This window comes from Salvelinus alpinus, chromosome 17 (assembly GCF_045679555.1).
Source record: "Salvelinus alpinus chromosome 17, SLU_Salpinus.1, whole genome shotgun sequence".
Lineage (NCBI taxonomy): Eukaryota > Metazoa > Chordata > Actinopteri > Salmoniformes > Salmonidae > Salvelinus > Salvelinus alpinus.
In genome coordinates, this window is record NC_092102.1 from 8,622,751 (window position 1) to 8,639,877 (window position 17,127).

At 40.4% G+C, this 17,127-nt stretch overlaps 1 protein-coding gene across 4 annotated transcripts in view; it reads right to left on the reverse strand.

Annotated features, from left to right (window-relative positions):
- Positions 1-4,323: 4,323 nt before the first annotated feature.
- LOC139542085 (mitochondrial carrier homolog 1-like) overlaps positions 4,324-17,127 on the reverse strand; it is a 39,797-nt gene continuing 26,993 nt past the window's right edge. For all 4 annotated transcript variants that reach the window (XM_071347114.1, XM_071347113.1, XM_071347112.1 and 1 more), the window contains 2 exons: positions 9,173-9,248; positions 4,324-8,992 (listed from right to left, as the gene is read on the reverse strand). In XM_071347114.1, coding sequence (XP_071203215.1) covers positions 8,918-8,992; positions 9,173-9,248 — 151 coding nt within the window. In that variant the 3' untranslated portion in view covers positions 4,324-8,917. The remainder of the gene's footprint in view (positions 8,993-9,172; positions 9,249-17,127) is intronic.

Consider the following 17,127-nt stretch of genomic DNA (forward strand, 5'->3'; position numbering starts at 1 on the left):
ACACATCCCTCCTTCCACAAATGCATAATAAGCCTACAGTTTTTCCAGGTGCGGGACTTTCTTCAACGGTTTCAATCATGCTTCAAATATATATAGCGCTCTTTTTGTCATAAATCAGATCACAGCAAATGGTAGACAACATTTGGAGGAAAAGAGGGCTATTATATTACTTAGTGGCCAATCTTCAAAGGGCTTTAGTTTTTGAGACACCCGAGGAATAACAAAGCACAACCTTGTTTTTCCTAATATCTACGGTCTCCCATATATTAAATGGATGGTTGTATAAAAATATTTTACAGAAATAACATTAGGATATCTTCATGCATCTTGGAAATATCAACTATGAAAAATTCTGATGAACACAAGTAGTCAGTTTCCACTTCACTTTTTAGTAGCTGTTCAATAGACAACTTTTTCAAGTCATTCAGTGCTGTATGGTCCTGCCTGACCAAAATGCATACAGTTCCAAATGTTTTGATGTTGTGGCTATTGTCATCGGATCTAAAGCAAGTGGGCTCAGACACTGCCCACATAAAAAATACTACAATTTACTATAGAATTCTATAGTACTTACTATAGAATTCTGCAATAAACTTTAGTAAACTGTAGAATCCTATACTCCCAGTCAGTATTAAATAAAACGTTGTGGCCCCGCCCACTTGTGGGGAAAACAACCCATGGTTATCTTGGTTACATCATTGGCTCACAGCAAAAACTTGACCTTTTTCAAACACAGTTTTCTTGTCTGCTTGTTTTAGTCAATTACAAAACTACATTTAGGAAAAGTACAACATCTCTAAAGATTAAATTTTTTACTACTAAAACGTAATATTGTCCCTTTTCATGACGGCAAGTGAGTGCTATCTAGCTATCAACCAGAACATTAAGCTAGCCAAGACCAACAACACAAACAAATGGACTATAAAGCTACAAGTAGCGAGTGGAGTTACACGCAGACTAACATTATACTAAATAAGTTAAATGTCTTAACTGTGATTAAATGTTTTTGACACACATAGCTATGTGTAGCCTTCTTGGACACCGGGCTAAATGTCCTACTATTCCACACCAAATAGACTGAAGCCACAGCAAAGGGCTCTTCTTGCAGGCTCTATTTCCCTATGTGGAAGCATTGCGAACCATAGGTTAGGATTTTCTTTACCTGGTCACATGGACATTCAACAACACCGCAGATTTTCAGCATGTTTTGTTATCTCTGTATAGAAAAATATTTACGACGAAGTTGGCTCCTTTACAATGGGGGTTCAATGGGAAAGAGTGTTTGTTTTCCCTAATTTGTGGACGTGGTCGAGGGGAATTCCTTACGACATGAATATACTCCACACCGTAGTATCCCTTGATTGTGTAGTGCTTAATATAGACTTTTGTAGTATACTGTAGTATCCCTCGATCATGTAATAATAATAATATATTACATTTGTAAAGCACTTTTCATTATAGAAGAATGAGCTCAAAGTGTATAAAATAGAGAAATAATAAAAAGGTTAATAGAGGGAATTCGATAGGAGGATCTGGTGGCATTTTGGGTTTTGTAGGACAAGGAGGATCATTTTAAAGTCAATTCTTTGACGGACAGGTAGCCAATGGAGATTAGCAAGGATGGGGGTAATGTGGGCAGACTATGTTGTGTGTGTCAGAATCCTAGCTGCACTGTTTTGGATGAGCTGTAGTTGATTCATTGAATTTGCAAGCAGGCCCCAAAGTACTACGTTCCCATAATCAATTCTGGAGAAAAGGAATGCATGGATTAGCTCTTCTGCGTCAGATGTGGTGGGAGAGGGTCTTAGGCCTTAGACGTTCTTCAGGTGAAATATTTACTTTTTACAGACGTGACTAATGTGGGCATTGAAGGAGAGAGCAGGGTCGATTTTTCACACCCAAATTAGAGATGACTGAGGAGAGGGGGATACTGCAGGAGTTGGTGATCTGCTGGGGGGTGTCTATCACCATTGCCTCTGTGTTGCTGATGTTGAGTTGGAGAAAGTTGTTCTGCATCCAAGATTCTACCTCTTCCAGACAGTTGGACAATGTTGACAGAGCAGATGTTGTGTCAGGCTTTGTTTTAATGGACACCTGTGTGTCATCTGCGTAGCAGTGGAATTGGACACTGTACTGTATGAAGATCTGGCCAAGTGGGAGCATGTAAAGCAGGAAGAGGATAGATCCTAACACCAGCCTTGTGGGACAATGCAGGTTATGGTGGAATCCTCTGATCTTGCCTCACCAAAGGTGATGTACGTACTGCTTAGGGTTACAAAGGTAGGACGTGAACCAGTTAAGGGCAGTCCCACAGATGGCAGTGTGCTCTCTGAGGCGCTGCAGTGGAATGGTGTGATCTACTGTGTCAAAATCAGCACTGAGGTCCAGAAGAATCAGGATGGTGTGGGATCCTGTATCTGCAGCCATGAGCATGTCATTTACAACCTTCACCAGGGCTGTTTCAGTACTGTGCATGGGCCATAAAGCTAGACGGGAGAGCCTCATAAAGCTGGCTAGCACTAAGGTGTGTGTGAAGCTAAGTTGCCACTACCTTCTCCAGGACTTAAGATAAAACTGGGAGATTGGAAATAGGCATATAGTTTGAGAGAAGGTCTTGTCAAGGGATAGTTTCTTGAGCAAGGGGGTGATGACATCGGTTTTTAACACTGATAGCACCTGCCCAGTGTGGGGGGACTTGTTGAACATGTTGGTTACAAACTGGATGAGAGCAGATGAGCAAGTTTTGAACAGTGATGTTGGAATAGGGTCGAGTGGGCGACTGGTAGTTTTCATTTTTTAGATTTCTAATACGGCAGCAGGTGAGACTAGAGCAAAGTCACTTAGAGGGGGGCAGATATGGTTGGGGGAGTAGGAGCCGGGTTGGGGGAATACAATCTTCTTTCGGATGGTGTTGATTTTAGCCTTGAAGAACTAAAATCGGTTGCATTGTTCGGTAATTGCTGTTGGAAGGCCACTGATGGTGGAAACAAGGTCCTGGGATTTCCTCGGTCGTTGTCTATCATGACAGAGTAGAAGGTGGAGAGGGCTGCTTTAAGTACCTTGAAATAGCAAGCATGGTGGTCTTTATACGCCAGTACATGAAGAGTTAGGCCAGTACTTCTCCACAGACGCTCTAGCACCTCTGTGAACCACGGGGAGGACCGTTGGAAGGATACTTAACGTGTTTCTTTAGGGGCAAGGCTGTTTGTGTTGCCTAAAGTACAGGTCGAACATCTCATCAGGGTTGGAAGTCCAGGAGTACTCACAGACTTTGTCACAGACCTATGGTCAGATACAGCTAGCTCATGTACATCCAGGTCTGAGGCAGGGACTTCTCCAGTGATGAGGTCTAGTGTATTCCCACCATTGTGTGGGGACATTGACATGCTGTGCCAGGTTGAGACAGTCAAGGATGTTCAGGAGGTCAGTAGCAGGGGAACATTTTCTTGAATCAATGTGAATGTCACCTAGGATAACAACATTGGAGACGGTAGGACACAAGGATGCGATCAACTCAGAAAACTCTGTATTACGTTAGTGCCTTGTTGCAAACAGGATGCATGTTTTTTAATATTTGTTATTCTGTACAGGCTTCCTTTTTTTCACTCTGTCAATTAGGTTAGTATTGTGGAGTAACTCAAAATGTTGTTGATCCATCAATGCCTTGGTAAGCAGCTCCAGTGTATATTTGGCCTTGTACAACAGGTGGGTCTAATGCTGATTGGTAAATAGGCTTTTTAATAGATAGATTTAGCCGGTGGTAACTTGTGGAATAGACACTAGCTAAATATGACGTTAAAATGCCTATTTACTATTTTCGGTCTGACTGTGCAATCCACTGTCTCATCAGACCAGCCAAGCAATTCATGAACTTCATCTCCACTACAAAAAAACATCTAGACATTATCTCACAGTTTTTTCCTATCACAGCCATTAAACTCTGTTTTAGTCACCATTGTCCTCCTGGTCAAATCCCTGAGAGGTTTCCTTCCTCTCCGGCAACTGAGTAAGGAATGACGCCTCTATCTTTGTAGTGACTGGATGGTGTATCAATACACCCAAAATGCAATTAGTAACGTCACCATGCGCAAAGGGATATTCAATGTCTACTTTTTTTTTACCCATCTAGCAATAGGTGCCCTTCTTTGCGAGGCATTGGAAAACCTCCCTGGTCTTTGTGGTTGAATCTGTGTTTGAAATTCAATGCTTGACTGAGGTACCTTACAATCATCTGTATGTGTGTCCATGGAACTTATGTCACTTGTTAAGCAAATGTTTTCTCCTGAACTTATTTAGGCTTGCCATAACAAAGGGGTTGAATACTTATTGACTTATTGACTTTTATTAATGAGTAAACATTTCAAAACACATTACCCCACTTTGACTTTATGGGGTATTATATGTAGGTAGGTCAGTGGCAGAATAATACATTTTTAATTAAGGCTGTAACACAAAATGTGGAAAAAGTCAAAAGGGTGTGAATACTTTCTGAAGGCACTGTAATTTAGCATTTCTTTGTCACTGGTAACACAAACATACCCATCACTTCACACAAATTAGAACAAAATGTGTGATATTGACAAATGTTCTTAATATATGGCCACAGACAACCTTTTGTGGATGGCAGGTCACGTTTTTGAACATCACTGAAAACTACTGGTTGCCCTCTGAATTCCTCCCTTGTTTCTTACTTCTCTCGTGGCAAGAGCTCACTGGAGCTGCAATTTGTACAAAGTTGCAAGAACCTGTGGTCAAATTAGTTTTAAAGGAGAGCACTAGGGATGCACAATATATCGGTGGACATATCGTAATTGGCCGAAATTAGCTAAAAATGCCAACATCAGTATCGGCCCGATGTCTAGTTTAACGGCGATGTTAAAAACTGATGTCAAAGTTACCGTGCATACCTATATAAAGTATAGGACGTAATACAGGACGTAATGACGCCACGTAAAATGTTGCACTACAGGTGCAACACAGCATTCCTAACCTAGCCCACAATGTCTGCTGTGTGGATCGAGCAGTCATTTGAAAGAGTAAGAACATTTCAGCGAGACAACTCAAAGGCGCAATCCATTAAAGCCAAGATAATGGAATTCATTGCCCTTGACAATCAACCACTCTGTCGTGGGTGATGATGGCTTTCGCCGACTGGTCGAGCACCGGTACACACTACCAAGTGTGCTATTTTTCAGATGTTGCCCTACCGGAGTTTACACAGTAATAGCGTCACTGCTATTAGCTTCACGACATACATACTATGAAACGCCGTTTGGGTCTTTGCGTGTCAAAAAAGATACAGTAGCACTGTCAAAGCTGTACTAAAAAGGTCTGCAAACAAGCAAACACCGGCCACGAACGATGTGTTAACATTACCGCATTGGTAATAAAACATTATTTGTTCGACCGCAACTTCTGAGGTAGCTAGCTTTAGTTTTGTACCTAGCTAGCACCAATACAACCAGCCTGAAAACAATGACCAGTAGAAACTGCAGTCATTTTCACTATTCTTAGCAATGATTTAGGAATCCTTCTGAGTAAGTATTAGCTAGGTAGCCACTTGTTAGCCTATTGAAATTGAACTTCGGTTCATGAAATTACATAGCTAGCCAGCTACTTAACCCTGTTACTCAAAGCTAACGTTATAAGCAGCCAGCTAGTTTCATCTGGCTAGTGAGGCTCGACTGGACCAGGTTATGTGTTGTGAAGCTAGTCACAATAAGGATAAAGCACAATAGTGGAATTTGCGGGTTGCCTTCAAAATAAAAGTATGTCATTGACAGTGATGCAAATGAATACAAATAGTAGAATTATGCCATACTTGTATTTTGACGGCTAAACCGCAAAGTCCACTATCGTGGCTAATCCCACATAGATGGGTCCGACCACTATTAATCAAACAAGAACTATCTTATCAATTAGGGTTATTTTAGATGACACCTAGCTATATAGTTAGCTAGCTAACTATAGCTACTGAAACAGATTGTCATTTTGCTATGTTTTTGGGGAAGAACTACATTGTTTGTATCCATGAGCTAGCTAGCTTTTTTTATGACCAGCACTGTAGGTGCTTTACCAGCCTCATAGCATACGTATCGATGAATCATTGTGGCATGAAATACAAGTGATAGTGTAATCAATGTGTCAAAACTACGTAAAAAATTTATGAACGAGTTAAATTATTATTTGACATGCAGTTGTATTCAGGTCCTGATCGGTAAAATAGTGTTATTTAACACGCAAAGACCCAAACTGCGTTCCATAGATATCCTGGCTGAGAATGAAATGACTGAACAATCGAAACAGCACAGCAAGTACAGTTGAAGTCAGAAGTTTACATACACTTAGGTTGGAGTCATTAAAACTTGTTTTTCAACCACTCCACAAATTTCTTGTTAACAAACTATAGCTTTGGCAAGTCGGTTAGGACATCTACTTTGTGCATGACACACATGATTTTTCCAACAATTGTTTACAGACAGATTATTTCACTGTATCACAATTCCAGTGGGTCAGAAGTTTACATACACTAAGTTGACTGCCTTTAAACAGCGTGGAAAATTCCAGAAAATGATGTCATGGCTTTAGGAACTTCTGATAGGCTAATTGACATAATTTGAGTCAATTGGAGGTGTACCTGTGGATGTATTTCAAGGCCCACCTTCAAACTCAGTGCCTTTTTGCTTGACATCATGGGAAAATCAAAAGAAATCAGCCAAGACCTCCACAAGTCTGGTTCATCCTTGGGAACAATTTCCAAACGCCTGAAGGTACCACATTCATCTGTACAAACAATAGTACGCAAGTATAAACACCACGGGACCACACAGCCGTCATACCGCTCAGGAAGGAGACGCATTCTGTCTCCTAGAGATTAACGTATTTTGGTGCGAAAAGTGCAAATCGATCCCAGAACAACAGCAAAGGACCTTGTGAAGATGCTGGAGGAAACAGGTACAAAAGTATCTATATCCACAGTAAAAACGAGTCCTATATCGACATAACCTGAAAGGCCGCTCAGCAAGGAAGAAGCCACTGCTCCAAAACCGCCATAAAAAAAGCCAGACTACGGTTTGCAACTGCACATGGGGACAAAGATCGTACTTTTTGGAGAAATGCCCTCTGGTCTGATGAAACAAAAATAGAACTGTTTGATCATCGTTATGTTTGGAGGAAAAAGGGGGAGGATTGCAAGCCGAAGAACACCATCCCAACCGTGAAGCACGGGGGTGGCAGCATCATGTTGTCCTGTTTGCTAGAGGAAGGACAGGTGCACTTCACAAAATAGATGGCATCATGAGGACGGAAAATTATGTGGATATATTGAAGCAACATCTCAAGACATCAGTCAGGAAGATAAAGCTTGGTCTCAAATGGGTCTTCCAAATGGACAATGACCCCAGGCATACTTCCAAAGTTGAGGCAAAATGGCAACAAAGTCAAGGTATTAGAGTGGCCATCACATAGCACTGACCTCAATCCTATAGAAAATGTGTGGGCAGAACTGAAAAAACATGTGCGAACAAGGAGGCCTAGAAAACAGACTCAGTTACACCAGCTGTCAGGAGGAATGGGCCAAAATTCACCCAATTTATTGTGGGAAGCTTGTGGAAGGCTACCCGAAACGTTTGACTCAAGTTAAACAATTTAAAGGCAATGCTACCAAATACTAATTGAGTGTATGTAAACTTCTGACCCACTGGGAATGTGATGAAAGAAATAAAAGCTGAAAGAAATAATTCTCTAATATTATTCTGACATTTCACATTCTTAAAATAAAGTGGTGATCCTAACTGACCTAAAACTGGGAATTTTTACTCGGATTAAATGTCAGGAATTGTGGAAAATGTATTTGGCTAAGGTGTATGTAAACTTCCGACTTCAACTGTAAGTGAAAGAAATAGGTTTTGATTATGTTTGACTGGTAATGGGGACATATGTAAATGCCAACAAAATAACTTTTTGGTCAGTGTGGTGTGTGTATGTGTAACCTTTATTTAAATAGGCAAGTCAATTAAGAACAAATTCTTATTTACAATGATGGCCCGGGCGACGCTGGGCCAATTGTGCGCCGCCCTATGGGACTCCCAATCACGGCCGGATGTGATACAGCCTGGATTCAAACCACGGACTGTAGTGACGCCTCTTGCACTGAGATGCAGTGCCTTAGACCGCTGCGTCCATGTGTGTGTGTTAACTATTTAACTGTTCTAGAATGCTTAAAAGGCCGCTAAAATTGTATATATCTGTTATCGGTGTCGGTTTTTTTGGGCAAGGAAAATATTGGATATCGGTATCGGACAAAAATGTCATATCGGTGCATCACTAGAGAGCACTCCAGTTTTTGTGGGCTTATGGTGTTTGTGAATAGATATAATTGTTAGTTAAAGCACTTCTGATAGGAGGCAAATGAGCACTTTCGAATGCAACCACTTATCATGCTACTAGGAAGACCCTTTGAAAAATAAACATTTGGCAGTTTTTCAATAGATGGAAATCAACTATCCATTTTTAAAGCCTACATAGAACTTAAACTGTGGCCTATAAATATAGCAAAATTAAGTGATAGATTCAAATAAATAAAAAAATAGTGCAACTTTGCTGGTATAGTAAAAGGAGATTATACCCTCAGCATTCAACCAAGACAAAATATATTGGATATAATTTTGATTTGTTCACATTAAGTCTCACTCCTCCGACCTCTTACTTTTGAGTGGCTACATTATTATTTAGATTAACAAAACTCTTCATTTGAAAGTAACTTTACTTCAGTAAAACACCTAGCCCATTGATAACATGCTGCTCCGGCTTTATCCGCTGGGGGGGTTTAAGGTGAGGGGGCGGTTGAACATTGGTCTCACTGAGGTACCGGTTAGGAAGGAGAACAGTGGCACAGGTTGTGCGGTGGTTGATTTTATCACTCCTCAGTCAAAGCCATCCCTGTCACAGGCACGCGGCGATAAAAGAAGCTGGATCCTCGGAAGAGATGGCCCTAATGGGAAGGAGAAACAAAAAGACAGTTTCAGACATGCGCTACCAGAGAAAACAATGACACACACACACACACACACACACACACACACACACACACACACACACACACACACACACACACACACACACACACACACAGTGTGTTCCATTTGCTCCACCTGAATGAGCGTGACTGTACCTCGTGGCTCAGAAGAGCCCAACAGTGGAGCCAGGACTTAAAGATGGGAGAGTTAGGGGGAAGACCAGCCACCAACCTGTGAACACACAAGACAGAGATCCATTATAAGCTGAACCCACAAGCTAACACTTCATGTTATTTTGTCTCTCAAACAAATACATTTAAACTGTATCCTATTATTTTGTGATATATCAAGTCTATACTTTGACTTGATATGAAAGTCGTGACAGATACACCATTATGACTATTCTCAAATGGCACCAGCTATACGACAGTTAAGTACAGGTAACAGACAGTAACAAGGCCATCTGGTACTTTCTATTGTTGTACTCTTGACTTAAATCAAATGTGCTTGCTTCAGTGAGAGATCACTGACCTGGGTATGCTTGGAAACCTTATAAACTGAATCTAGTTATTCAAATATGCAATGTAATAACAAATGATGTATGATGTTGAGTAATCTTAAGTCAAAACGTTAACTAGGCCACTCAGGAACATGCAATGTCTTGGTAAGCAGCTCCAGTGTATATTTGGCCTTATACAACGGGTGGGTCTGATTGGTAAATAGGCATTTTAACGTCATAGATTTAGCCGGTGGTAACTTGTGGAATAGACACTGGCTAAATATATGACGTTAAAATGCCTATTTACTATTTTCGTTCTGACTGCGCAATCCACTGTCTCATCGGACCAGCCAAGCAATTTATAAACTTCATCTTCACTATAAAAAGCATCTAGACATAGACATCACATTTCTCTTAGACTAGTTTTCAACAGCGGAGATTTGTATAAACCTTGCTGTCTGTCTCTCCGACATTTGCAACATTGTTTCAATATTCAAATTCGACCTACAGCTGTCCCATAGTAATGAACATGTCTGGAGTCGGGACGAGACAGACAGGCAGGCAGCATTTCTCAGCCAGTCGAAATCATGAATCAGTTGGCATCAGAGCCAACCAGGTTCAATGTTAGCTAGCTAACATTAGGCTATAACTAGCAATGCAAATGGTTCTGAGATAAGAACAATATATCTACACAGATCATACACATAACGTTAGCTAGCGAGCCAGCCAGCTAACGTTACCTAGCTAACAGTACACTAACTTGAAATGAAAACGACTTTGACAAAATTAGAAACGTGTTATATCTGAAAATGTAGCTAGCTAGACTATTATATTCGTATACATGGACGTACGCTTCTCCCTCTCTGTCACGGATGCCATTGTTGCGCTTAGTTTGAAGATGTAATCCGGAGACAGGTGTTTTATAAAACAGCCTTCTGTGTGTTCTCTTTTCGACTCTGTCTGCATATTTGCAATCAAACGGCAGAATTTTCTCCATCTCCTTAGCTATCATACTCTAATTCCACTGATTTCAAACTTATGCCGTTCTGCTACGTGATATCTTTCAAAAAAGCTGCGTTAGAAAGGTTTACCTACACATACTGACCAGCTCATGTTATAGACAGAAGCATGCTACATGGCAGACCAATCTGAACTCATCTCTCAGCATGTTCCAGAAGGCATTTCTGCCTTCGTCTCAGTTCTAACAACACCCATGTCAATCTATTCTCCAAACACCGGCTTCTCAGTCATTTTCATTTAATTGTGTTTTAGGTTATTGTCCTGCAGAAAGGTGAATTTGTCTCCCAGTGTCTGTTGGAAAGCAGACTGAACAAGGTTTTCTTCTAGGATATTGCCTGTGCTTAGCTCTATTCTATTTTTATTTTTTTATCTTAAACTCCCTAGTCCTTGCCAAGGAAAAGCATACCCATAACATGATGCAGCCACCACCATGCATGAAAAAATTAAGAGTAGTACTCAGTGATGTGTTGGATTTTCCCCAAACATAACACTTTGTATTTAGGGCATAAAGTACATTTTTATTCTGTACATTTTTATTCTGTACAGGCTTCCTTCTTTTAGATTAGTATTGTGGAGTAACTACAATGTTGTTGATCCATTCTCAGTTTTCTCCTATCACAGCCATTAAACTCTGTAACTGTTTTAAAGTCACCATTGGTCTCATGGTGAAATCCCTGAGCAGTTTCCTTTCTCTCCGGCAACTGAGTTAGGATGGACGCCTGTATCTTTATAGTGATACACCATCCAAAGTGTAATTAAAACTTCACCATGCTCAAAGGGATAGTCAATGTTTGCTTTTTATTTTTTTCCCCCATTAAACAATAGTTGCCCTTTACGAGGCATTGGAAAACCTCCCTGGTCTTGGTGGTTGAATATGTGCTTGAAATTCACCTTAAGGAATTGTTACATATATGTGTGGGGTACAGAGATGGGGTAGTCATTCAAAAATCATGTTAACTACTATTATTGCACACATAGTCCATGCAATTTATTATGTGATTTGTTAAAGTTATTACTCGTGAACTTATTCATGCTTGCCCATAACAAAGGGGTTGAATTCTTATTCACCGAAGACATTTCAGCTTTTCATTTTTTATAAATTTGTGAAAATCCACGTTGATATTAAGGGATATTATGTGTAGATTAGAGACACAAAATCTCAATGTAATCCATTTTAATTCAGGCAGTAACTCAACAAAATGTGACTTGTTTCAGGAAACTAGGCGTATGTCGCGGGTCACTACTTCACAGGAGAGCCATTTGAACGTAAACTTTAAAACAAAATCTAAATGCGTTTTAAAAAAAATCAGAAATGCCTTCTGGAACATGTGAGCTTTTATGTGCCTTAATAACAAACATGTATGCCATCTATAAATACGAATAAAATTGTTAAATTACGAGCCTAGTTGGTTTAGCCACAGAAAAAGTCAGCAACCTTCCCGCTAGCCATAATTGGCTGAGATAATGAGTGGGCTGGACATGCTGAGATATGAGTTCGGATTGGTCTGCCAAAGCAGCAGCTACTCTTCCTGGGGTCCAGCGAAATGAAGGCATCCGTGACAGGGAGAAGCGTCCATACATGGTGTATACGGGTAAGATAATCTAGCTAGCTACATTTTCAGATATTACACGTTTCTAATTTTGATAGAAAGTAATTTTCATTTCAAGTTCAAGTGGCTGGCTCGCTAGCTAATGTTACGTGTATGATCTGTGTAGTAATATTATTTGTATATCTCAGAGCTATTTGCTTTGCTAGTTATAGCCTAATGTTAGCTAGCTACAATTGAACCTGGTTGTTTAGCTACCTGCAGATTCATGCAGGGTAGTAAGGTCATGAGTTGGGATTATGGTTGATTGTTTACCTAGCTAGCTACATTTCTTAACAAAAAAGACTCCACTATGCAAGTAACCATTTCAATAGAATGTCACTGTGACAACTGTTGATACATGTAGCTGGTAAATTCGCTCTGGGTATCTACTCCTATTTCAGAGCACTCTCGTCTGAGTGTGCCAGAGAGCAGAATAACTGACAAATTTACAAACGCTCAACATCTGAATATGGCCGGTGTCAGTAAACGTTGGCAAAAAAGCGTAAATTGTTGCCAGCAGCACAGTTGCAGTCACCAACACTGGATAACATAAAAACAGCCTAACCAGCTCTGCTAGGGTGAGTAAAATGGTCAGTGAGCTGTTCTCTCATTTGTGTCTGGAAGTAGCTAGCAAGCTAGCCAACATTAGCCAGTTAGCTTGGGTGCTTGACTACTGTTGTTAGGACAGAATGCTCGGATCAACCCTTAGAGATAGGTGTGGCTAAAGCTTAAGAGGGTGTGAACGATGCTGAATGGGTGTAGACAAAGAAGAGCTCTCCAGTAGGTACCAAAACATTCAAAAGTGAGATTACAAGTTGATCAACTTTCAAAGCAGAATTGCTTTCCCATTGTTCTTCAACTGTAGTGTATGATTTACCATTTTCTAGCTCTCTACTTTAATCCAATGTACAATTTTTGCACATAAGACTGAATCGAGACGGTCAGTCACAAATGTGGAAAAAGTCAAGGGGTGTGAATAGTTTTAAGGCACTGTATTCAAATCGGTTCAAGTTAGATCAGTGTCTCAATATCCTTGCCTTCTTAACTTTATGAATACAAAGTAACTTGTTTGTATGTGCATTTTTGGATTACATTTTACACCAAAGTCAAAGGCAGCAGTTCTGTGATCTCAACCATTTTTGTGATGGAAAGGACAGTTCTGTGTGAAGACCTAACGAGGACAAATAAAATCTCCCGGCAATACTGATATGCTATTCTTCATAACCAGTGACCAAAACAATATTGGAATTATGCAACAGTTTTATTTTTTTATTTTTTTGCCATTTAACAGATTGGTCAGTCAATCTAGAAAATTTCAAGAACTTTGAAAGTTTCTTCAAGTGCAGCTGCAAAAACCATCAAGCGCTATGATGAAACTGGTTCTCATGAGGACCACCAAAGGAAAGGAAGACCCAGAGTTCCCTCTGCTGCACAGGATAAGTTCATTAGAGAGTTACCAGACTAAGAAATTGCAGCCCATTAGACATCAACTGTTCAGAGGAGACCGGGTGAAATCAGGACTTCATGGTCGAATTGTTGCAAAGAAACCATTACTAAAGGAAACCAATAATAAGAAGAGACTTGCTTGGAACAAGATACCAGCAATGGACATTAGACCGGTGGAAATCTGTCCTTTGGTCTGACATGATTACATATGTGTTTTTTCATAGTTTGTCGTCTTCACTATTATTCTACAACGTAGTTAATGCCCTCCCAGGCCCACCCATGTTTGCGCCCCTACTCAGCCATTAGAAATCCATCACTTATTTCACTCTAACTCAGTAAAATCTTTCAAATTGTTGCATGTTGTGTTTATATTTTTGTTCAGTATAGCTAGCTAGATATATTGATATTGCCAGATACAGCTAGCTAGTTAGCATTAGCTAACGGTTGCTTCACTTTCCCAGTCAGGGCTCTACAGTGCGACCATTTTGTGCCTAAATATTTTGCTGTGTGACCTGCAATTTTTATTTAGGAGCACCATTGTGCCTAGAAAAATTCAAGATTCTAGATTTAATATCTCAAATATTTTTCATGGTGCTCCTAAATGTCCTTGTGTGTGCCTAGGGCTGTGCCAGGGATTATCAACTAGACTCAGCCGCAGGCCAATCTTTTTCTTGAGCGTATGGCCGGAACATACAGTTGAAGTCGGAAATTTACATACACTGAGGTTGGAGTCATTAAAACTAGTTTTTCAACCACTCCACAAATTTCTTGTTAACAAACTATAGCTTTGGCAAGTCGGTTAGGACATCTACTTTGTGCATGACAAGTAATTTTTCCAACAATTGTTTACAGACAGATTATTTCACTTATAATTCACTGTATCACAATTCCAGTGGGTCAGAAGTTTACATACACTTAGTTGACTGTGCCTTTAAACAGCTCAGAAATTTCCAGAAAATGATGTCATGGCTTTAGAAGTTTCTGATAGGCCAATTGACATCATTTGAGTCAACTGGAGGTGTACCTGTGGATGTATTTCAAGGCCTACCTTCAAACAAAGTGCCTCTTTGCTTGACATCATGGGAAAATCAAAAGAAATCAGCCAAGACCTCAGAAAAAAAATTGTGGACCTCCACAAGTCTGGTTTATCCTTGCGAGCAATTTCCAAACGCCTGAAGGTACCACGTTCATCTGTACAAACAATAGTACGCAAGTATAAACGCCATGGGACCACGCAGCCGTTATATCTCTCAGGAAGAAGACGCATTCTGTCTCCTAGAGATGAACGTACTTTGGTGCGGAAAGTGCGAATCAATCCCAGAACAACAGCAAAGTTCCTCGTGAAGATGCTGGAGGAAACAGGTACAAAAGTATATATATCCACAGTAAAACGAGTCCTACATCGACATAACCTGAAAGGCCGCTCAGCAAGGAAGAAGCCACTGCTCCAAAACCACAATATAAAAGCCAGACTACGGTTTGGAACTGCACATGGGGACAGAGATCGTACTTTTTGGAGAAATGTCCTCTGTTCTGATGAAACAAAAATAGAATGTTTGGCCATAATGACCATTGTTATGTTTGGAGGAAAAAGGGGGAGGCTTACAAGCCGAAGGTTACCATCCCAACAGTGAAGCACGGGGGTGGCAGCATCATGTTGTGTGGGTGCTTTGCTGCAGGAGGGACTGGTGCACTTCACAAAATAGATGGCATCATGAGGCATGAAAATTATGTGGATATATTGAAGCAACATCTCAAGACATCAGTCAGGAAGTTAAAGCTTGGTCGCAAATGGGTCATCCAAATTGACAATGAACCCAAGCATACTTCCAAAGTTGTGGCAAAATGGCTTAAGGACAACAAAGTCAAGGTATTGGAGTGGCCATCACAAAGCCCTGACCTAAATTATATAGAAAATGTGTGGGCAGAACTGAAAAAGCGTGTGCGAGCAAGGAGGCATACAAACATGGCTCAGTTACAGCAGCTCTCTAAGGAGGAATGGGCCAAAATTCACCCAACTTATTGTGGGAAGCTTGTGGAAGGCAACCCGAAACGTTTGACCCAAGTTAAACAATTTAAAGGCAATGCTACCAAATACTAAGTGAGTGTATGGAGACTTCTGACCCACTGGGAATGTGATGAAAGAAATAAAAGCTGAAATAAATCACTCTACTGTTATTCTGCCATTTCACATTCTTAAAATAAAATGGTGACCCTAACTGAACTAAAACAGGGAATATTTACTAGTTTAAATGTATTTGGCTAAGGTGTATGTATGTAAACTTCAGACTTCAACTGTAATTACAAATAATTTGTAGACTACAAAATGACCGTAAGAAGCCCAAGCAGATATATCGTTTGACTGAAACATAATCATTTTAAACCTGGCTTAGATTTGTATATGATCTAGTGTTTCTCTATTATGTGTGAGAATACTCGGGATCAGATTTCTTAAATTAAAATCACTTGGATCTGATTTCATGGTGTTTTTATAGTCTTATTTACCCCCCCCCCCCCCCCAAAAGAATATATGTGTATTATTATTATTTTTGCTCAGAAAGCTTGGGGGCCCAAAAAGCAACAACCACGGGCCACCAGTTGGGGAACCCTGGCCAACTATATGTTATCTGGCTATGCTCCATGCCATAGGCTGAAGGCTTGTTTGTTTAGCTGACAAGATATGCTTATAAGTCCCATGCCATTATTTTAAATTATATGATTTTATAGTAAGACGAATATAATTGAACTTAGCTGAATAAAATAGAAAGGATATTCTTCCCATTCCGGTGCGAGTGCGCATATGAAGTCGCTATGTTGAGCATAAAAAGTGATCATTTGAAACAGGCCAGTGGCGATGCATCATTCAAGTCAGGTGGGGCAAATCAGTGAGTTAATAAAGCCGCATACAAACATGGTCAATTTTTTTGCTTTATTGAGAAAGGCAGCTCCAAAATGCAGGTGTTTCAGCCTGGCTTAGTGCTTTCTGTGGTGGTGGGGCAGCCAGCGGAAAATACGGGGTTGGTAATGTTCTCTAGTTGCGCAGTGATTGGCTCAGAGTTCTGTCACTCATGGGAACACTACGTCACCGCAAAATCTATGGGTAGAGCTTGAAAATTCAAGCCCCTTGGGTGCTGCTATAGAGTTACATTAGAAGTACCCATCCAAGAAGGCTCAAGGTCATTGGCCACAGATAAAATTACATCAAATAACAATATATCTACCTTAGCTTTGATTGGACTGATCATGTCAACATCATATTTTCAAAATCTTAGCTAGCAAGCTAGACAAGCAGTCATCTTCCTGCATCAAGTCGGCAATCTACTGGCAAATCCTTTTCAATTCTTGTCACATGAAGAGAAATGATTGATAAAACGTATAGTTGCTCCTCAGCCATTGGACATAAACATTACACAACACGTTGGAAATCGCAAATTTAACAATGAGATATAAGGCGTCACTGCAGACCCGGGTTCGATCCCAGGCTCTGTCATAGCCAACCGTGACAGTGAGACCCATGGTACAGCGCACAATTCGCCCAGCCTCGTCTGGGTTAGGG